The sequence below is a fragment of the Asterias rubens genome, chromosome 6, assembly GCF_902459465.1.
Source record: "Asterias rubens chromosome 6, eAstRub1.3, whole genome shotgun sequence".
Lineage (NCBI taxonomy): Eukaryota > Metazoa > Echinodermata > Asteroidea > Forcipulatida > Asteriidae > Asterias > Asterias rubens.
The window spans coordinates 21,228,054-21,251,415 of NC_047067.1; the positions used below are offsets into that span (position 1 = coordinate 21,228,054).

The 23,362-nt window shown below is 38.4% G+C and overlaps 1 protein-coding gene across 1 annotated transcript; it reads left to right on the forward strand.

Moving 5' to 3' along the window:
• The first annotated feature begins 16,284 nt into the window (after nucleotides 1–16,284).
• Nucleotides 16,285–22,520, forward strand: LOC117291489 (somatostatin receptor type 5-like). The gene is made up of 2 exons (XM_033773226.1): nucleotides 16,285–18,201; nucleotides 18,994–22,520. The coding sequence occupies exon 2, from the start codon at nucleotides 19,081–19,083 to the stop codon at nucleotides 20,251–20,253; it is 1,173 nt and encodes a 390-aa protein (XP_033629117.1). The 5' UTR covers nucleotides 16,285–18,201; nucleotides 18,994–19,080; the 3' UTR covers nucleotides 20,254–22,520.
• Nucleotides 22,521–23,362: the final 842 nt, after the last annotated feature.

Consider the following 23,362-nt stretch of genomic DNA (forward strand, 5'->3'; position numbering starts at 1 on the left):
ACAAATTGAAAGTAAACCAGAGATATTTTTATAGGGAGCCGAATGTGATGATCTGGTTTATGTAGGTGGTTTGTTGTTGTGGTGGGATTTGGGAAGGGGGGGATGTGAATTTCCCATGGTATTAAAGCTAGTGTTTTAGTAATGCTTGTTTTCCCACGGTATTAAGTTGTGACCTACAGGTTTTTGTTGTTGTTGAGACCTGATGATTATGAACACCAAATTTAAATGTTTGATGGGTAGTTATTAAGAGGTTAACTTCTTGGTTATGAATATTGTGTTTTTTTTAGTGAAGGAGAGTTGATATTGTTTATCCCTTATAAGAACTGTCCATGAAGTCCTGAAAAATGTTCAGGAAATTGGTTATATGATATCTTTTGTTAAACTGCATGAAATTGGCCTTTGATTTGTCAACTGTGAAGGATCTCCTCTCTGGAAATGAGGAGCCATGTAAATGGTTAAATATTAAATAGTTTAAAATGTTGAGCATGTCACCATTGTGTATGAAATGCACAACATTATGAAGTCGGTGCTTTCAAAAGAATTGTGACTTTGCCGCAAGACACATAATTTCCTGGATTGAGGTTCTGTATAAATGCTGCCTCTTTGTGGAATGTTCTCTGCAATTTTGTTTCATCCACAAGAAAATAACAACTTCCCCGACTTAAAGAAATCTGGGAGTCTGCAGCAAAAGATCAATAAAAATCCAAGCGCTCATCAGAGATGGAATTCTTTTGCAAAAGTGGCGATTGTTGGGAATGAAGTGGGAGGAGGTTGTTCATTTCCAGTGGAATGGCATGCACAATGATTGATGAAACTACCAGACTCTTAAACAAATACTAATTTATAAGGTGAACACTCACTGGGGATCAATTCAAGAATAGCAGTTGATTTATGTAAATGTTTGCCTGAGATTATTTTGTGTCCCTCCATTTTGATACTGATAAACAGTTCTGATTGGTCTAATTGAACTCTGCCTTTTTAAAGTTGCGATGTGGTAGGATTGGTGCTAGTGATTCTAGCGATGTATAATTTAAGGAGGAGACCATGAGCAAATGCCTAGTGAATGGTCAAATGAAATCATATGGGTATTCATGTCCAGTGAACTATTTAAATTTAAACGGTTGTGGAACATACTGTTCAATATAGGACACGATGCTCAATCGCTTGGTGAGCTTGATGTTGTAATGGAAGCTCTGGGGTCCGAATCCCACTTAGTTAAACTGTTGTTGAACATTCTGCGAATTATAGGATTGGACGCTCTATCACTAGGTGAGCTTGGTGGTCTAGTGGAAGCTCTTTGGTTAGAACCCCACCACTGTTGTGGAACACACTGTTTAGTGATCTGTGCAAAAATCTTGGTGTGTATTTATTTTATGTGTACATCCATGCTTTAAGGTACAGCATTTTGACAATTGCAAAACAGAAGTGCTATTTCAGAAGATACTAGGTTTCTTCACTGACACAACAACATAGGAATTTATTCTTGTTCAATTCTACGAGCAGCTATCATATTTAGCCTTTGCATTGTGACATCAAAATATTATTTCAGAAATCGTTGGAAATTTGATGAGCTTTCTCGGGAGTCTGTTTGCCAGGGTGGCAAATTAGATTTCAGATTTGGAATGTAATATAGCGTGTACTTCTTGTTGATTAGATTAATATTGATGTACATGCATAGTACGGACAGACAGATTCATGTAGAACAAGGGCCTGTATGTTTCTTGCTGTTATTATAGAAAGGGTTTTTGACCCATTGTGTGACTATTTTTATTACAAATATTTTTGGACTTTTACGAGAAAAACACCTTATATTTATAAGTGAAAAGCAAGTTGTGGAACAGAGGGTCAATGTCTGTATAGCTGTTCATGCAGGATCCAAATTTAAAATCTTTAAAAAGTTGGTGTTCATGAAATCATCTCAAGTTCTCAGGAGTAAGCAGCCCTAGTAGTAGCCAAGTAATCTACCTCTTCGTTTACAGGTACCCTGAGTGGTTAGAACCAATTAAGTTTCTTAGGTACACCTTTTCCTTTTTTCCAGGGATCGAACCACCACTGGAACTGGAGTTTGGTGTACTAGTCCTAGGAGATATTTTAGGCTAGTCCTAAGAAAGAAAGGACAAACTTGTCCTAACTCAAGATAAGACTAATCCCAACTCTTTGTGAAATCCAGCCACAGATCACTCTGTCATGACACTCCATTAGGGTTATGGGATAGTTTAGAGAATGAGACCCTGAGTCTCATCATGAAGGTTGTACAATTAATGCCAAGTCTCTCAAAGTCTTAAGTCTTTTCTATTGGATTGGGATACCTTCCCTTGGGCCAGCGGACATTAATAGGTGTCAAACTTTCTACTTCATCTTCACGCTTTAAGATGATTGATTTTCATTGACAAAGAGAATGTATAGTTACTGATTGTCTTCAATTTACCCTGTTTACAAGTCAGGCCTCATGAGGTCACATTGATCAAATGTCAAGGAAGGAATGTTAATTTTTGTTGTGTAATCACAGTCATGCGTTTTATTTGCTGATGTGTTTTACTCAAGATGTAAATATTTTTGTTGTGGGGGGCGCTTGCTGTCAATTACTACAGCAGGTACTACGCAATGCTATGTAATAGTGACCCACTTATTATCAGTACCTTGAATTATCCAGTGTAAGAATTCTCAACCACTCCAATATGTTTTTCTTCATAAAAAAGCAGCTCTTGGTATGCCTGGTTTTGGGTGTTGATAGAATTGCGACCGCGCACCCTTTCAGTTGGAAAAAAATTCAAAGCAATATTTTCTGAAACATATTTTTACCTCCTGAAATTTGGCCATGCTCTTTTCAATGTTTGTACTCGACCATCAGTCTGTCCACCGTGAGCATAAATCCTGTATAAATCCAGGGCATTACTCCACCTTTGGCCAAGTGGTATCCCAGTCAGAGTTTTTCCTTGAAAACTACCAATGCTTTTCCTTGAGGGGGTAGCAGAGTTTGCTCACCTGACCCTAGCATCACCTGCTTGGCCTTGAGCGTGGTACTTTTTATCCATCGTAGATGAGGAAGAGGGTTGGAATATTAAGATGAATTACCCAGCAGCTGCCTTTTGTTGATATCAAATAGATTTCCTTCTCCTTTGTTTTGGGCTGAGCATTCTGAAATTGTGTCTTGAAATTTGATGTTACCATGGTAATAAGTAGTTGGGGAGTAAGATTTGAATATTGTCTGGTACCATATCTTCAGTCATAAGTTACAGCAATTTGAATTTATCAGACTATAGAGACAGTTGCTACTTACTAATGTCACTTTGTTAAGGGCAAGCTTTTGCATGATGTAAACCTTCAGTTTTAAGCAAACCTTTGTACGATTGTATCATATTGAGTGTTAGCTGTCTCGTAGAAAAAAGATTCTTTTACAACAAATTATTAACAAATTTACCTAGAATGATTTTGTGAGCATTTTTGTTTTCAACAATGTATTTATACTTTGTTTGTCAATCTGTACTTTGTTTGTCAATGAGAAACTGTTGGGAAACATCTTCTTGTTTTCTTGTGGAAAACTTGATCAAAGTCCTTGGATAAAACTGCATCCATGCATAAAATTCTCTTTAATCAAGGTATAAACCAAGATTACCTGTCTTTGTTGTGTATGGGGAAAGGTTGACAGAACCTTTGTGGAGACATTCTGGGATTCACCAGTAACCCAAACCATCAGTCTGGCCTGTGTAATAATAACTCCATAGTTATGGACATAGCCAAATGGCATGCCTGCGTTACCTCAATTATGATTTAGTCTGTTTACCTCAACTTTTTCATCTTGAAATCAAATACATCAAGCAATTTATCTCTTTGTGGTTGAAGGAAGAATTGCCTTCAGGCCCTCACTGTTGAAAAACTGCCGCAGGCAACAATTTCTGTGAAATGCAGAAAAAAAGGAGATCTGGCAAGATATTTATTTTCTTAATTTTTAGGAGTAGCAGCTTACAGAATGCAAACGAAATTGAGTAATCATCAAAAACTAGTATCAGCACTTTGTGTTGCCCAATTTATGCATGAAATAACAATCCAGGGAAAGTTGATGCTCAATCAGTTGTAATATTGAAAACCCCTATCACTGTTTTCAAGCATTGGATTTCATACTAGTGAGATCCAAACCAATTGTTTTACTTGTTTCTCAGAACTGAAGCCTTTCAAACAAAATATATATCAAGAGAAGTTTATCCACAATGACCATCTTTATACCATGTAGGCTAAGCTATGTGTAAATCACTGAACAGTTATGTTTTTGATTTGGGGTTGAACAAAGACAAATTGGGTAGGGCAGGATTTGAACCAATGCCCTCCAGATTAACGTGCTGATGCTCTTCTATCTGAGCTATCTATCTAGCCCTAGTGTTGGTATGAGTTTACCATTGCTATGCACATCTTTTAACTCACAAGGTGGTTGTATACAGAAAAATCTCAATTTGCAGGATAAGTCTACAGACTCTTAGCCTCTGAGCAGGAGGGGCTAGTAGAAGATAAATTTGTCAGAACATAGAGCAGACATGGCACTGTATGGTGCCTCATAACTTGGTGAATTAATGATCAAATTGCAAGTTACTGGCTGACCTTCCAGTGATATGTATTCATTTATCAAGGAGCTTGGGAGCTTCCTGAAACATGATATTGACATTTGAAAAATGTAATCAAACTAGACATATGTACTTCTTCAGCGCATCTTTTTAAAGTTGAAATAAACAAGTTCAAAGCCATTTCGTGGAAAAGGTAATTATTTTAGGCACAATAATTCAAGTTATTTATTACATTTCATCAACTGGAAATAATTGTAATTTGGGGAAAACATCATGATTTGCCTATAAGAACTGAACTGTTTATTGGTTTTTGAAGGTTGTTTACTTGAGTTGTATCTCATTTTAAATGTCATCTTTTATTCATCACAGAGTTGTTATTCACAGATCATTAGGATGCTTTACTTGATATCAATTTATATTCAAAAGACATAAATTGAAAATGATAAACAAACATGGTTGTTGTGCTCAATTAGCTCAAGAAATTGACGAGAGGGAAAGAGAAAACGTTCCCCACCTCCTCACTAAACAGCCTTGAATTTTCTCGGTGCCGACAATGAGAAGAAGAGTATTCTTGTTGTCAACTCCTACTTTTAGATGACAGTGACGTCAGTGACACTGTTTAATGACGTCATGGTGAATGGGGGCTCATCATGTGCTTTATCAATGCTGACAAAGGACACGGGTTGTCAACAAGAACCAGGGACGTCTACTTGAGAAGGGCCATTTTGAGCTTGACTAGGAATGATATGGACTGGTTGGGGGAAGTAGTTGGTTGAAATTTTAGAAGTCAGCAATTGCTTTGGATTGACATCTGATGAACATACTTTAGATTGACTGAAGACAATTGACTGAATCGTAATGTTGAGTCGTTAACCACCGGTTCTTTTCAGAACCAACACTACTCAATAGAAATATTCACATGTGGTGTTACCTCAAACCCCTGTTAGTTATACATTAGATTGACTATACATACTTTCATGTCGTGGATAAGCTGTTCGATATTTGGTAGGGTTTGATAGAGTTATGAGGAAGGAGAGAATGATGCAAAGGGGAATATGGCAATGAATCTGATGCAAATGCCTCTAAACAACAACTCTTTTGACTTGTATTTTGGCTTACCTTTGGCTGTTTGCTTAAGATTATGCTTCTGTTTTTATCTGTGAAGTGCCTTGAGGCCCTCGCATTAAGGACTCTATTTTTTTTTTTTCATGTACATTTACAGCAGTCATAGGAAAAGTCCAAACGTTCATTCTTTCACATTATTTGTAATTGTTCAAAACAAACACAGGTACTAAAGCCAGAGTTTTCCCGAACAAACACAGTGATTTGTGATGCTAAAAGCTGCCTGAAGGACAGCAAAGGCCAGTTGCCAAAGCTAAAAATCCTACTTAAGATTGCCATGTTATCATGACAGTAAGATGTACACTGTACACACACTACTAACAAGAACAAAATTGCCCCCACCCCCAAGACACCATAGGCAGCAACGTCACTGGGACTCTCAGCCGCCACTGTTTCAATGGAATTGATGTAATGGAACGCGCCGGTGACAGCTTTTCCCCGTAAGCTGGATCTTGTTGTGCCATCCATTCTTGGGAAAAAAAAAAGGGAATTTTAAAAGATTTTTTTATGAAGGTTGCTATGTTGATAAACAAGGATGTTTATAGACCTTTTTGATCACAACACTGGCCACTTGGGGGCAGTGTTTTTTCCCTTGTTTGATAGATTATTTTAGTCGGTTACTCATCTGAAACCAATCTTCACTGTAGGGTTAGTGATTACTTAAGATCTATTTCTAGAATTGGAGCTGAGGGGATCCAACTTTGTTACCAGTAGAACTATTTTTAAGAAAAGACCACAAAGAAATGTTCAGATGTGGGAGGGAAACACTTAATGGAAGAAGACAAAGTTATTAGTTGGGGATTGAAAGCCAAATCCACATGGGAGGTTCTGGTGGGAATCACACAGGGGTCCATAATGGAAGAAAACAAGGCAAGACACCAATCTGCCATCCAGGGGCCAATTCCACAAAGAGCTAAGATTGGCAAATCAATCATAGTTGCTAAGTAAAGTGTGATGTCACAATACAAATCCCTGTGGTAATACTTACAATTTGTCTTGTGATGAATTTGTTGCATTGTGAAATCAGCCCCGTTTTAAAGAATGTGTAATTTGATTTGATGGTTGAACCTTCTGGCAACTTAGTTACAATCTAAATTAACAATTTAATACTTTTATTTATAATCTCCCCTCCCCTCCCCTTATGCCAATTCTTCTAATTTCTCCAGTGGGTAAGAAACAAATTATGATCATTTGTCTGCAATTAGTGTAAACAAACCTGTGGGAGTTTGGCACTTGGGCAGACTCGATGCAAAATATTACTGAGAAATGATGACTCTCCTCTGAGAAAGCTGCACAGCGGGAGACGACTAATATATAATCAAATTTGTGTCATCCAATTTGAAATATGGAGTTAATTCCTGGATCTTAATGGAGTCTTGTATGCATGAAATTGTCTTTTTTTATTGTTAGTTTGTTTCTATGTCCAAACATAATAGTGAGTGGTTTGTGATGAAATGTTTCTAGCACTTTCCAATCATATACTCCCTCATTCGCTTTACGGCGAGCGTAATGAGGTACGACGGTTAGTGAGATTCGGTGAGGATGACAAGTTAATCCTACTAAAAAAACGGAAATAGTAAATTGACGTAGGCGGTAGATGACTCCACCAGCCCTCATCCCTGAGCCATTGAGTCCTGTGCTGTGTTGTCTTAGAGAGAGAACATTCCCTTTTCATATTTGTTATTTAACTCTCTGAATAAAGCAGGAATTCTCTGTGTGAAATTAATTCCAATTATTTTTGACCGCGTAAGGGCAGGTGTGAATTGAAATTGACGAGATGTATTACAAGTAAAAAATCTGGTTTTATTCATTGCTGATGTTATTTTTATTTGGTGGCTTGCCCGCAAACTGACCTAACTGACAACAACTCAAACAATTTGGCAAAAATTGTTTTTTACAAATCAGTAATATAAAAGAATTTTTCACATTCTTTTAATGTAGAGCATGTGTGAATTGTCTCTGGAAATTCAGGTGGCTTCGTTTTCGAGATCTAGGGATTAGCCAAGTCTTGTACCCTATAACCATTATAACACTAACAGTTTGGTGTGGTACCATCCAGCAGGTACTGGAAGTTGCGTTCTCTTGATGCTGAGCAAACCCATTTTCAATGCACATCCTGTTTTGTCTCATCACATGGGACATCTTTTCGACAAATATTGTCTCAAATCAAATACAAACTTCATTCCTAATTCCAGTACTTTGAGAACCCAAATTCACAGTTGATTGCATGATGTTAATTTGAGCAGCGATGGGTGTAGTCACGTAGATGTGTGTTAAGGCCACAGTAAGGCCACTTCTGTGGCGCAAAATGTTATGACAGGTGAGAATGAAGTGGTTGTGTAAGAGTTAAAAAAGACTGAAGTAATGGGCATTAAGTGTTGGCGTAGTCCTCAGAGATACTGACCAGTACACTGCATCTTCCATTAACAGGCCATGACCAATCTCTGCTTCCACAGGGAAAAGCAAAACCTAAATTCAAGGGAAATTTACTGAACCAAGATCTTATGCGGGAAGCAATGGGAGACTTTCTGGGACGATAGAGGGCAGCAGACTTACCGGGTAAATCCATTGTTCTCAGAATTATGCGCATGTTCAGAACTACGTAAACAATGGAAATTTACCCGGTATGTCTGCTGCCACCTAGCGTTGGAAAGTCTCCTATTGACTGACATGAAAATGCAAATCCATAGTTAACCTGCATTCGAGCTGCCTGTCTTTCTTGCTAGTCTGTAAAATTGGCTTAGGCTTTAGCTAATGTTTCTGCTTAAGTAACCAGAAATATGAGTTTATTGTTAACTAGCTCAAAGAAATTAGACCTGTCTCGGCAAACATTTTCTCTTGATGCTTGATGCAATTATAGATTTATTATTATTATTATTATTATTTATTCGGCCAGTGTCAAAAACAAATACATACAAGTAAAACAAAGGATAATAAGACTTCAAAAAAGGTAACTTAAATACAGGGTAACTAGAGGAGCGGGATTAGACAAAAGGGTACAGGACAGGTACGGGATGTGGAGGAAGGAAGAGGAAGGGACAACAATCCATTCTAAGACGGCCAGGATAAACAAAAGCGTACTACTACACTATGACTCAAAAGCCTGCTTATCCAATCCTCAAATAGAGTATAAATAAAAAAATCACTATGATAAACACTTAGATACTATAAAATAAACAAATATAAATATATACTTTGAGTAAAACTAATAAAAAATTTTAAGCACTAGATAGATATTGATAGATTAAGAGCTGCTAACAAACTCGACAACAATTGAAGCTATTTAAACAAGTTATTTAAAAAGAAAAACAGTTTCATGGTTTGGAAAGAGGACATTAGGAGATCAGGCAACACTTTCTTGGCTGATATAAAACCGGGATTGAAACTTTTAAAACCATCAGGAAAATAAATATACGTGGGCTCTTCTCTTAACTGGATGAAAAAGAAGGAGAAAGAATTGAAGAGGTGTGTGGGATGTGCTCTAATAACGACACATCTCTCTTGACTGAGTTTGCACTTATATCTCATTTAACCCACTCGCTAGATCCTCAACTTGACTACCCCTAAGGGTTTTTTGTATAGAATCAATTTTAAGGATAAGGAAAATGTCATCCTGGGATTTCTCTGTCAGAAAAAAAGTAGCTCCGAAAGGAAATGGCGGCACACCTTCCTTTTGGGTGAAAGTACAAACTTGGGGGTTATTTATTTTTATTTTTTTCGATGATTATGTTCTAGGAACATAAGTGTTGTTTTTGTCATGGTAATTTTATATTAAAGAAAGAAACAAAGAGTCTGTAGTGCAACCTTACACTCCGCTCTCATGTAGTCTGATTACCTAATATTTTAAATCCAGCCTTTTTTACAATCCTTATCAGTAGAAGGGAAGAGCACTGTCTGGTGAATGTTTCAGACCCTTTGTGATTCTCTCGATTGAATTGTCACAACCTATTACATAACCCAACTAGATGTATTCATTGGAAAGATTGTATCCTTAGTACAGGAAAACCATTTGTTACATCACTTACGTGGATTTATACCCAAGAAACCTCTTCTTCCAATAGTCGCTGACTTTTTTCTACTTGGCAGTCCTCAGTCCTCAGTCCTCAGGTGACGTTATCTGTCTTGAAAAATCTTCCTGCCCGAGACTTTTGTACCAGTACTTCGGATGTCCATTCAAGCTTCTTTGCCCCTCGGGGTTGTCGCGTCCTCTTAAATCATTCCGTCATGTCCGTGGCCATTTGGCAGAGAACTCACAGTTTTTCGTTTCCCGTCAGGGGCCTCGATCCTTGGGTTTGTTCCCCCATGTTGCTGTCCTCCTTCCGGTTGCCTGTTGCCGGCCTGTCAAACCGGTAGACGTTAATTGCCGATGGCCTTTTCACGTCGATTGTAAGAAAAGTGGTCTGGCGATGACGGTGGGTTGGAGGAAATGAGGTTTTCTACGCATGTAGCAATCCTACGTTTCACCATTTTAAACTGTGTGTGACTCTTGCACCATTGTACGTAGGCTGAAGAACACTCAATAATAAGCATCTGTCAACACTATGTGAAGAAATTGTGCCTGTCTTTGGGAGACTAAAGAGGCTGACTTTTTCATACTTCTGAATTTAATTGGAGAAAAAAATCTAGCTTTCTTGGGGCACAGTATCTAACACTTTGACCAAACTCGTAATAAAAAAACATCAAAGAATTGACAAATTTTGACAATTCAAGTTCGTCCAACGTTTTTTAAATTTTGTTCTTCAAAATAATGTTCTTCAAAATAATTTTGACAAAAATTCAAGCATTTTGTTTGCACATCTCCTAGCAAATGTGAACGTTGTTCATACCCGTATGGAAAAAAAAAATCCAGTGGTCAAATTTGTTGAAGAGAAATTTTTAGAAGTAAAATTAAACTATGACCTAAAAAGACTAAGTAAGTTGAAGTGGAGTCCGATATCCCCTATGACCTCCAACTTGGATGGATTCAGTTAACAAGCAGAGCTTAAAATATTTGTTAGAGATAAATGTGCTGCAAATAAATAAAAAAATAATCAAATTTTATGCACTAAATGCCCGAGGCCAATCCCAAGGCATTGGACACTAAATGCCCGAGGCCAATCCCAAGGCATTGGACATTTGTTAGAGATAAATGTGCTGCAAATAAATAAAAAAATAATCAAATTTTATGCACTAAATGCCCGAGGCCAATCCCAAGGCATTGGACATTTTCGGTAATTGTCAATGACCAGTATTCTTACTTGGTTTATCCCAACATATATACATGTATATGCATACAATATCCCTGTGAAAACTTAGACTCAACTGGTCATCGAAGTTGCAAGAGAATAACGAAAGATTTAAAAAACCTTGTTGCACTAATATAATGTGCTTTCATATGCATAATTAAAGGCTTCAGGCCTGAAGTCTTTTATAATTTGAGTAAGAAATTACCTCTTTCTCAAAAACTACATATCTTCAGAGGGAATCATTTCTCACAATGTTTTATACTATCAATAGCTCTCCAGTGCTCATTACCAACTTAGTTTTTGTGCGTGATGAGTGATAACCAATAGTGTCTAGTACCTTTAAACTCCCTGGTTAAACTCTGAGCTGAGATCTCTGTCTCAAGGACAGAATACATTTACTGAAGAACATAGAGATGTTTATTGTGCAAGTCCTCATCTCATGTCAAGAGATAAACAAGAAAGGACAGAGCTGGACGAATAGCTGTAGGGTCCCCAGAGCTTGTCCTATTATTTTATACTATTATGTCTTGATTTAGTCCAAGAATGCCCTGATTGTCCTTGGTAACACATGGGAGAAAAAAATGGCTGCGTCACTCAGAGTGAGAATGTCTGAGAATTACCTGTGGCTCCATAGGATGAAAATCTCTGAAGACTTGAGAAAATGTGTTGACTCTCAATTGATGGTTCGCTTTTTGGGTTTTACTCCCCCAACTTTTGCATGATCTGATTGGTGCAGTGGAAAGTATGGATTCAGGTTTGTTTTCTTCCCAACTAGTTTGTTTGAAGGAGACATTGCAGTTCACTAGTTTTTGTCTTTGATGGATATTAAATTGCATGTATGACCGTATCTGATTTTGGCAGTTACAGGTATGGCTAAGACTGTTGCTAAGGGTGTCCTATACTTCACTGCATGATGTCGCCACGGTCAAGCAGTAGCTGTGGCTGTAGCCACCAATCAAAACACGGCCTGACTAGCATGTGATTCAATATACTTTTAATTGGGTAGCAACAAACCTATCCAGTGAAGTTTGAGTAGGTAACCCCTTCCCTTAAACCCCAGGCACCGTGTCTTAAAACTGTACCGAATTCCACTATTCCTAGGCAGATGTGATCACAACACCCACACCTCTTAGAAGTCTGGTTAGTTTGACGATGGGGACCCAAAATTCAAGCAACACCAAGAAACTAATTTCGAAGGATTTGGGGGAGGGGTGGCGTTGAGGTGGATGTTGTGAGGGTTAAGAATGTACCTTTTTATTTGTTTCATGCTTTGAGGGATTCTCAGTAGCTTGGATCATTCCAGAACCAAAAATATCTCGGTATTGTTTGTCTGTGTGTTTTCTGTTCAGCAAACTTCACCCCTGGGTTTCAGCATTATGGACAAATATAGCCAGCGATGTTTCTCATTACATGTTGTCTTCTTGGCGAATCGGCTTGAGGGCACCTGGGGAACTCAGAAGTGCTGGATCTACCCCTTGGTGGTTCGTTCGGGCCTAGCTTATAGCATTGATAACTTACATGTACAGCAGATGATATCTTTCGCTCAGGCTCGCCCAAAACGCCGTCTGTGGCCAACCCACATATTCTGCCCCTAGGGAAGTCGCAACTTCATTGTGAAAAGGACGAAATGGAAAAGTTGTGTAGTTGGAACACCCACTCCAAAATAAAGCTCTGCGTAGATGGCATCTTTGCACAGTACACATTTATACAGGCTAAGAAAAAAGTAATGTGGTTTGTTGAAAACAATTAGTAGAATATTCATTTCAGGGTAGAAAAGAAGGTTTCCTTATGGGTCACTTAAGCATAGTTTGGATAAATTAATTGCTTTCACTTCAAGGTTCGACTGTTTTCTCTGACCTCTTTTTCAGTCAGTCATATCTCCAGTGGATGAACATTTCAAAACAAAACCCACCAAGTGCTGTTCCAAACGTACCTGAGCATTTGCGTGTCACCTTTTTTAGTAAAATATTCAAAGAACATGACTTTTCTAAACTCGGAACATCTTCGCTGATTTCATTGTAAAGTTTCTCTCTTATTTTTGTCCAATCAACTAACTTAAATTGACTTCTATAAGTAGCTGATTACTAGGCCTTGTCGAAGATTACTGACTTGAATGAAGCGGCTTGTTGGCCGCCACCGGCAACAGTATGCAAATGGATGTTTGCTCTTCACTCCAAATGTAATTTCAAGACTCTGGAGTTCAGAAGCGAGTGTTGAAATTGCCCCCTCCAGTGCTTGCTGTTGTGAAATCTGTCCTTTATTCTGGCCAGATAACCTGAACTGGATTGATGAGGGGGTTGTGTCCAGGGCAGAAGTTTTCTGCTGTTGATCCAGATGGTCCGATAGCTGCAATAAACTTGATAGCTTTTTCATCTGATTGGAAAGTCTTGGTATAAATTATTCTGAGCTGTGAAAACATCGCTATGTGGGTTTGATCAGCACCCACATTCGGCATTATTAGAGAGAGAGAGAGAGAGATAGATATACAAGAGGTTGGATGCATGGCGGTCGTGGAATAAATTTCAAAATGATAGAGATGCAGGCCTTGAATTTCGTTCTTGAGGGGGGGCACAACAGTTTTTGTCTGGTAAGGGGCACTTCTATGAGGACAATTTTAATTTGTATTGGATTTTTGCAAAGGGCATGACAACAAAATCACAGGGCAAGTTAGGAAGGTGGTGAGAATTTGATTTTTGTTCACCAATAAGCGTCATGAAACTTTAGGCACCATGCTGTAGTCGACCCAATTTTTATATAACAAAGTCAATCAACACTTATAATTGCTACAATACAGAAAATGGTGGCAAATTACTAGGTCTATACAACAGTCGTCACATTCTCGTCACCGTAAGGTCATTTCCATTTTGTCGACTATGTCCACTTAGTAACGCTTCAGTGAAACGAAAAGAATTTTGTTGGCTGTTAAATAAGGCGGTGTTAGGTGTTCAGTTTTTTTTATAATTAGAAGCCGATATTGAATGCTTGAATGGAACTTTGGCTTGACGAGAATAGCGGTGTACTCAGTGACATAGCTTGGGGCGTAAGAACGATAGTCACATATGGAGGAAGGACCTCAATACCTTTTATTTATCTTGTATCCAGATACTTAGTGAAATGTGAAGAACTTCCCGTGTCTTGACTACAAATTATGCGAGCAAGCAAGAGAGAAAGTGACGCTTGTAGACTAGGCTGTGCACGTCACAGTTTTATCTTAAATGTAGTTGTTCAGCATGGGACCAAAATATCAATTTGTCTCAAAATTTCTGTACCTGAGTTAAATTTAGCAGGGAATCAGTCACATGTTATGTTTACTACACATCAATCTAGCTGGTAACAATTGCTTGTCGTTTTGCTTAGCATGTATAATGGACACTCCTAGCCAAGAGATAGTTGTTGTTATTACTCTATTTTGTGGCTCTTGTTCTTTTGAGCAAAATTAATGGCCGCCATGTAACAAGAAACAAAATTATGTCAAGCATTTTGTCAAGTCATATTTGTAACACACTCATATTGCCTGTTTAAATACATTATATGATCGAAAAATAATAAAATTATACCTTTGGTATAAAAGAGGCTTAACAAGTACTGAAAGGTACACCAGAAGAACCATTGATAGAATCCAGGCAGGAATGGTCAACTTGTCAATAATTTTAAACCTCCCCATAAGATCTACTAATTCATTATATATGTAAAATAATTAGACATTGTCCATGAAGTATTTTGTTGGTTGGAACCTTCACTTTTCCACTTGCTTTCAGATCTTTATTTTAGCTTATTTAAAACTAACAAGACACAATTCCAATCCAACAAGTGTTTTGAGCAATGACGTCAAAATTAGACCACATACGTACGAAGTAAGATAACTTGCAATGATCTCAAAAGTGGCAAAAGTGGTTTGGATATTCCTGGAGTGATCAGTATTCTGCCTAGTTCTGGAGTTTCCTGAAAGTGAAATATAACTGTCTTAATTGATAAGTGTTTTGTAAGACAATTTGTCCACGATGACCGCCTGAGAGTGTCAATTTGATGGGATGGAAATGTCACTGACCCAGGGGGTTGTTTAGTTTGGTCGCTAAACTAGCGGTAAATTGACCAGGTGTGGGAGCTTTATCCTGACGGGGACGTTAGTATGAAGAGGGCCCGCTCTGCCCACCTGAATTACTCTGTCGGCTGCCCAAATAAACGCAAGCTTGGACTCCTCAGAGCGTCATCACTTTGTTTTTAATTGGAGAAAATGAAGGGGAAAGGGCAAGTTAAAACTTTTGAGGGTGTGGTATGGGAATCAGCTGTCGAGTATATAATTTAACATGCAAGGACCTCAATTGGCCTTTGAGTCGATCAAGTGTGTGTAAGTTTATTCTCCCTTGTTTTTTCCAAAGTTAAAAATTTTAAACTGCATGTAAATAAGCTTTGGGTTTGGAAGGGGAATGTGTAAAAAAATCACACAATTAGTCAATGTGGTTCATCGCAGTGTTTCTGGTTTGATCAGCAGCATATTGTGCCACAGAACCTTGTAAACCATTACATGGTGCTATAGGAAAAAGGTTGCATACTTCAAAGCGTAGCTCCACATGCCTTGCAGGAAAAAATACTGAGCACTTGTCCATCAGGTTTTTTAAATAACTGTATAAGAACTCAGTATTATTATTGTTTTATCATTATTTGTTAAAGTAACAACTATTTCCCTGCCCTCCCCACACCAACACTCACTCATGAAAAAGGAGTACAAAAACAAGACAGAACAGAAACAGCTCACCTGAACAAACATGAATAACATTGAAGCTGGGCTAAGCAGCTTTAATCTGATACCATAGTAAATTGATATGACACATTAGCATTTATAAGAAATTCCTCTATAATCGGATTGAATGTAGCTTTGTCCTTCACATAGTATTAGATAATCTGCAACATGTTTTGTAAATTAGTTCTACTTGCCATGTACAGTAGGCATTATTAAAGTAAATGTACGTATCTCTGACCGACCTCATTTATGATATTTTTCTGCTATACACACTTTTCAGTATACACACTCAATAATTAAAACTCATCAAAATTTAATTTCACTGGAATTGTTTGGACATAATATCTCGTCATTGCTGTAGTATGGTTGATGCAGTTGTGGAGCCCAACCTGTGGCAACTTACAAACCATTCCCCTCCCATCTAAAAAAAAAAAAAAACCTGCACACCCCTGTATCATGAATGACTCTTTCCAGTGCAGTGACAACTACTTTGCATATTAACTTTCTTGACTAAGTCCCGCCCCTTTTAACCTGTCCGCCTAACCTATAGCCCAAGTTGAGGGCAGGCTTGATGAGGGCTGCAGTGTGTGTATATATACAGCCGGGTGCTCCCTGTGTGTTTCATTCAGTCAATCTTTTGTAAATGAAGTTGTGTCGGCAAGGCTGTGCCAACACACCTACAGTACACAACACCAGAAGTGGCATTGTTACCACATTGATTTTTATGGAGTAGAATTTGTGTTTGTGCAATATATAACTTCAGCAATAACCTGAGGATTTCAGAGTGGAAACGGCAACAGATCTCAGCTGTAGATTTTCAAGTTTTCCAGCTGGTTTCTCCGAGTCCAAATCCTCCCTTCTTGTGGAGTGTGACTTGATGCTGGTATGTTCACCAAACTGTAACACTCTGTTATTTGGATTTTTGAAAACCGTTCTGACGATTGAAAAACTGTCTGTGATAAGCCAAAGGTTTTCTACAGTTACATCATGAGCTTTTGATTCAGCCCAGCCGAATCGGTTTAAGTCAACCATTCTGCTAAGCAGTGGACTTAAGTCAACGGAGAGTCAATACAACAACTGAGTGGGTGGTGGGTCTGCTCTCTGTTTCTTTTCTTTTTTTTAAGATAAAAACACATCGTGGGAGAAAGCTATAACCTCAGTATGTACACAAGCAGCGTACACTTAGACCACTACAATGTCTACACAGCATGTTTGGTATGTGTTTTAGTAAACCAGACGGATTTAATTGTCAGTGCTTGACTTCAAGTTGGCAAGAAGAATAGAGAGCTGACAAAAAACAACAACAAAAACTCTGGTGTTGAAATTGAACTGGCACAAGGAAAACTTTTCACCGCAGGACGTCATCGTTAAATTGACACGTTTTCCAGGGAGTTTCACAGTGTGATGAGTACTGTTTGGTCTAGTTACTCCACGCTGCGTTGTCCTAGCCTGAAGAGAACAATAAACTATTTCATCACGTCTCAGTAAGTGCTCATCCTGTTGGTCTGCAGAACTTGTAAAACGATCTGAACTGTCGGTGAGTGTGAGGAGTGTTGTTATAACTCAAAGCTCTGAATATTTCTCCCCCATGCTGTGTAACTATTAAAGCGTGCATTTAGTAGGAAAACAGTCAAAGCGACCCGTTGTGGTTTGTGTGACCACTACATACTCAGAGTGACTAGGATAGTCTCGCCACAGGACCGTGCTGTTTCACCTCTATTTACATCACCACAGAGACTTGGATTTCTTCGGCCAACTGCTGGTTTGGGATGTAACTCAGAGGGTGGTCTCTGTAACTAGAGGAAAGCTCCTCTTATCTTAGAAACGGACAAAGTGTTGAGTTACTTCGGCCATCCGGCATAACAAGAACTTCACCAGTTGTAAGTAACCACAGTTTGTGAGAACAAAACTTCTAACCTTCGCATCAACTTTAAAAAATCCCCCCCCCCCCCTACTGAATTTTTTTTTAAATACAAACCGGATAACAAACTCCTGAAAATGTCTTCTGGACTGAAATAAATCATTGTGTTTACACAAGAACGCTTAACAAATCCTTTCAATACAGACGCACCATTGACCCATAGTTGTTTGTCTGCAAATACAAAGGTCAACACGGATCTATTATAGCCCGATTGCGAACAAATTCCTGTACTTGAGTTGTGAACATTGATGTGCCGGCCCTCCCCTATCGAACTGTGTCATACGACAGTCGCTTACTCGCCATCTAATCAGTCAGAGCTAACGATTTGTAAGAACTCTGTCCGACTGTGCAAATAGACACTAATGAAATTTCCATCATTATTGTCCGGCAACACCAGCCAACTGGACTCCTTTGTCAAACCTCGTTGATTGGGATACATCTTCTTGATCGCCTTATTTCGCTTTACGGCTGAGAACCTGGTCCTCTTCAGTTGAAAACTTCAAGGGGTTGTTGATCGGCGACACTTGCTAACAATTCTGTTCTTCTAGCATCTCATCAAGAGGGTTGAGTGTGATAATGAAAGCTGGTAATTGATAGAGACGCCTCGTTGCTTTGGAGAGTTTCACCCTACTTAGGGTAAGTGTTTCTTAAGTTATCCATGTCATTATTCTTCTTGACCCTAATTCTTTGTATGTACAGCGGGGCAAATAAAGAAAAAAACTGTCAGAGTAATACATTTGTGTGCCCTTAAAGACACTGGACTTATTTACTTAAAATGCATAGTAGCATAAAAACTTACTAACGAGCAACGGAGAGCTATTAATTTTATAAAACCTTGTGAAGAACAAATCCCTCTGAAGTAACATAATTTTTGAGAAAGAGGTAACTTCTAACTATATAAAATATTTTAATCTGAGAAAGACTGTGAAACAATGGTGTTATTTCTTGCAACCTCAGTGACCAATCGATAAAAATAAAAATAACACATTCTCAGATTTGTTATTTATGCATGTTGGTATACACTTAGTGAGAATACTGTCTTGACAATTACCAAATGTGTCATGTGCCTTTAAAACATGCCATGGTTTGATGACGTACTTTGGAACAAAGAAAACAAGTAACTCATCTCCTCTTCGTCAACCAATTCCATGGGTCACTTTTGTATCGCTCACTGAAAATAAACAGCTATTAACTGGTTGATGAAGGGATTGTTCATTTCAGTTGTCTATGGTTACAAGCCGGCACTTTATAAAAAGAAACACACCAACATCCAACCCTGACTTTCTCAATTTGAACAAAACACTGTTTGTGGGGGATCTCTTATTGATTGACACTGAGTGGAGCATTTCACTACCCTTTATATAGATCCAAACTTATTATTTTCCACTTGACATTAAGTCCTAGACCTTGCCATTTGATTTTTTTTAGAGGAACAGCTGCTACCAGGAGAAGTTCAGCAGCCATCATTTGACCATTTGAAATTGACCGCTAGTACTTTGTGTTTCATGCTCACCAATGGATAAATCAACCAGCATCATGTTGACCACAGCGGGTTATTCCGATATTCTGACACCCATGTTTTGTGCAAACTGTACTACCCCTGCCGGACATCCACCGGACAATAGCTTTCTCATGTCACTACAGCAAATATCATTTATAGTCACCTGTATACTGGGCACGGTTGGACTCCTCTGTAATGGGTTCATCATACTCATCTTAATGAGGTTCCCCAACATGAAGACTTTGGCCAACTACTTTATCCTCAATCTTGCTTTAGCCGATTTCCTCTTCATGATCTCGTTTCTGTTCCTCGGTCACCAACTCAGAGTCAACCACTGGGTCTTCGGCAAGTTCATGTGTCGTCTCATTGTACCCTATGACGCTATGACACAATTCCTCGTCATCTATTTCGTCATGATCATGAGTATCGATCGGTACTTTGCAATCTGCCTACCCATCAAGTCTATGAATTTTCGTACTTTGCGCAACGGCAAGATCGTCTGTGCAATGATATGGGGCGTGGCGATACTCACCACCCTACCGTTGTGGATCTACACTGAGCACACCTGTGTTAATGGATGGTGTACCTGCTTGGCTAGAGTGTCCTCTAATGATGAGGATGATCCAAGATGGTGGATTATCTACACCATCATCATTGGATTTTGCGTTCCGCTTACCATAGTCTGCATTTGTTACTTACTCATCCTGCAGAACCTCCTCACAAGCAACATGCAGGATTCAAAGAACACGCTGCGCCGTGCCGCACGGCGTGTGGCCATCTTAGTCATCTGTATCATCATTGTATTCATCTTGTGCTTTCTACCGTTCTACGTGTTCCAGTTGGTGTACAGCACCATTGATGCCGAGGAGGACGCTAGTAATGCTCTGATACTCATCTATATCATAACCTGGACACTCATGTACTCCCACAGCATCATCAACCCTATTGTTTACGCCCTCGTTGGTGAAAACTTTCGCAAGAACATCACTTTTATGTTCTGTAAACGCTCATCACGTCATGTGATGTACACGCGCCAGAGCAGTATGCGAACATCCAGCTTTCGCCGTACACGCAACTCTCTAAAGTCTTGTAACAGTAATGACCCTAACGGAATGCGACCGCATAACGGGTATTACGTCCATTTGGACACAGGGCAACATCGGGGTGCACGAGAGGATCCTGTGTAAACGTATTGTTTTAAAAGGAGGGATGTAAATTTGATGTAAAATTAATGTACATTGTTTCTAAACAATCAGTCACTTAAAGCGGCTTATCTGTAAGTACCTGTAAATATGTATACAAATGATCATTAGTCCAAGCTTTTAAAGTCAAGTAGTGAGATGGTCTCTGTAAAATAAATTAAGTGCCAAAAATATTTAAGTCCATTAAAAAAAAAAGACAAAATCAAATTACGCTCTTCAAAGAATAAAAATAATACTCCAGAGAATGCAACCTGCACCAACAACAAAAGTGTCTGATAGAGTGTCAGAATCACCCCTCAAAAACATTTAACAGACTGACACAAAGAAAACACCACCCACAGTGATGAAAAAACCTTGATAGCCCAAAGGACAAAATTGTTAGGGTGTTTCAATTTTAAATGTGTTTGTCACAAACTACAAAACATTTGTATTAAAGGGTGAATGTTATTTTAAAAACTATCCGACATAATCTTCTCTTAAGCACAGGAATGATACTATTCAGCCATGATCTAGTTATAGATGAGAATTGTCAGACTTTTATTCAGTGCTGAAGATACTGTTAACAGAAGCTCCTTGAAATCTTTAACTTGGGGTTATCATAAGGTGGAAAGGCCATCATTTCAATAGACCTTCTAAAATTAAAAAAAGTTTATAAATTTTTTGGAAGGACTCCTTCCCTGCCCAGTGGATGCACACTAGCATATTGTATCTATATTAAGCTTCAATCGTCACAGGTCTCTAAACTTCAATTTAGAAAGTCAAACACTTGAGATGTTATGGCTCAAGAGGAGAAACATCCCCTAGCCATTGTCATTTAATACTATTGTTTAATATGCAGCTGCATCCTTACAAGCAACTAAATACCTGCACGGAGGCAACTTTTTGTTTGACGTGTACATTGTATATCGGTGTGGCTGTAATATGATGACAAAGTCGCCGGTTAGGTTCAAGATGAAATTGTTCCTGAGGATTAGAACGATTTATCTTTCCTTAACACGTGTGCGTACTTGGAAACTAATACTGAAAAACTACCCTTTCCGCTTAAACTATCAAAATCTAATGTAACTATGTTCTATTTATACAAATTGTTATGGCAGTGGGTCGAAAAAATAGTATTGAGCTCCACCTGTCCATGTAATCTCCCCACCCCTCTGTGTTTGTGGGGGTTTCTACTTTGTGTACAACTTGTCCCTGTTCCGAAATTTAACTTCAACCAGTGTAAATAATGTAAAATGAATGAGAATTTTTTATGTAATTTGTCTCTTTAATCAAAGGTTTGTGGATGGTTCTACATGTACTGGATGGAATTTTTATTTTTTATTTTGTACAGAAATAACTGCACAATTATGTTTTTTAGAGAGCTCTTGTAAATGATGTTTATTGATGACTTGCATGTACTCAAATGTATTGAAGGGCACACTGTAACAAATGTACATTCCTTCATGCATGTTGAGTGGTTTAACTGCAGTTTAGAGGACACACAAGTGTTTGTGCAAATAACATGCAATCCAGGACATTAATGGTGGAGTTAAGCTGTTTGGTTCTGTCCCATTTGCATGTGTTATATAGTTAGCCAGATACCAAGGCCACCAATACAAGGGATATCATGAAGCTTAAATGTAACAGTTGCATTAACAATGTAAGCAGTACCAATGCTGGAGAGTCAAAGAGATTTAGGTAAAACAAAGAAAAATGGTCTACAGCGGGATCTGAAACTGCGACATTCAGATTAACTTGACAGCGCTCTACCAACTGAGCTATCAGTAAGTTGGCAGTTTTCATTTAATCGTTGTGCCAGTAAGAAGCCATTCAACCTGTCAGTTCCCCTATTGGTGTAATACTTGATAGGTACAAAGAGAATGCGCTTTTAACAGCAGGTTGACCTTAATTAACCAGTGCTGCAATCTATCTTGTTTTACAACCTCCAAAACATAGGCTGTTTCCCCAAAGCTAATACCAGTGCTGTAACTTACACAGAACTGAAAGCCTAAAATGGTTGTTCTGCATGATGGCCTCATAATGAGTCGATTAAGCCTAACCAGCATCTAGAATCTTGGTCATGTTTCTGATTGCATTGTCAGAGGTGTCTGTACAAGCATAACCTGATTCATCACACCATACAACACCTCTGTCTCTCTCGTCTACAAGACTTGGGAAACTTAAATCAGTCACATTCAGTATTATGTTTCATCCTAGAGTGCAATATATGGTTCAAATCCAGGCCCAGTTTCGTAGAGCTGCTTTTAAGCACACAAATTAGCTAAGCATAAAATGGCCGACAAAAAAACCCAGCCAAGCTACATAGTCATGGTTAATGTTGATGTGTGCTGGTTCCCCGCTTAATACTCCAAACACTAGAAATTGTTTAAGCAATATTATCTGCTTAAGCAGCTCGATGAACTTAAGCTAAAATTAGCCGATGTAAATGTGTAAATTCTGAACATAAAAAAGTGGTAATTTTTATTAAAATATTTCTCTGTGTCCAATATGTAATATATATGGCCATGTACAAAAAAAAATAGAGCTTTATATTACACTATAATAGCATAATTTATTAAAAATGTGAATTTTATTTTTTAAACGGTTCAGCAGGAACATCTACTAAGCTTTTGTTTCGTTTGAATTTTCAGTTTTATAGTGGAATATTTATTTAATTCACAGGTGATTTTTTTGACATATGTGTGTGAATGAGTATCAAGGGATGCTTTGATTGTTTATGAAAATGTGAAAGAAGATTTGGTTTTCCCGTTTGTTTTTCTCTGGAAGTGAGTGATTGAACGGGTATGTGAGTAGTACTGTGTTAAATGAGAAGCGCGGTTTGTTTGGAATCATGTACTTGCGAACTCACTGTTATTGGAACTGCCGTCACGCTACAGTCAACTCTCTCAAATTGTGTCCCCCCCCCCCCCAGCATAGCTAGAATTAAACTATGGTCGCTTAGTTTCATCTATTCTTAGACGATCAAAATACCTTGATGCTTTATACATCTTTTGAATTTGCAGACAAGTACAAAGCAAGAGTTAGTCTGAGAGACTTTCTGTAGGTCCATTTGTCAGTGTTTAGATGAAGCATGAACTGAAAACCCTTGGAAAAA

Coding starts and splice junctions, on each gene's coding strand:
- LOC117291489 (XM_033773226.1), top strand. CDS start 19,081: ATGGATAAATCAACCAGCATCATGTTGACCACAGCGGGTTATTCCGAT.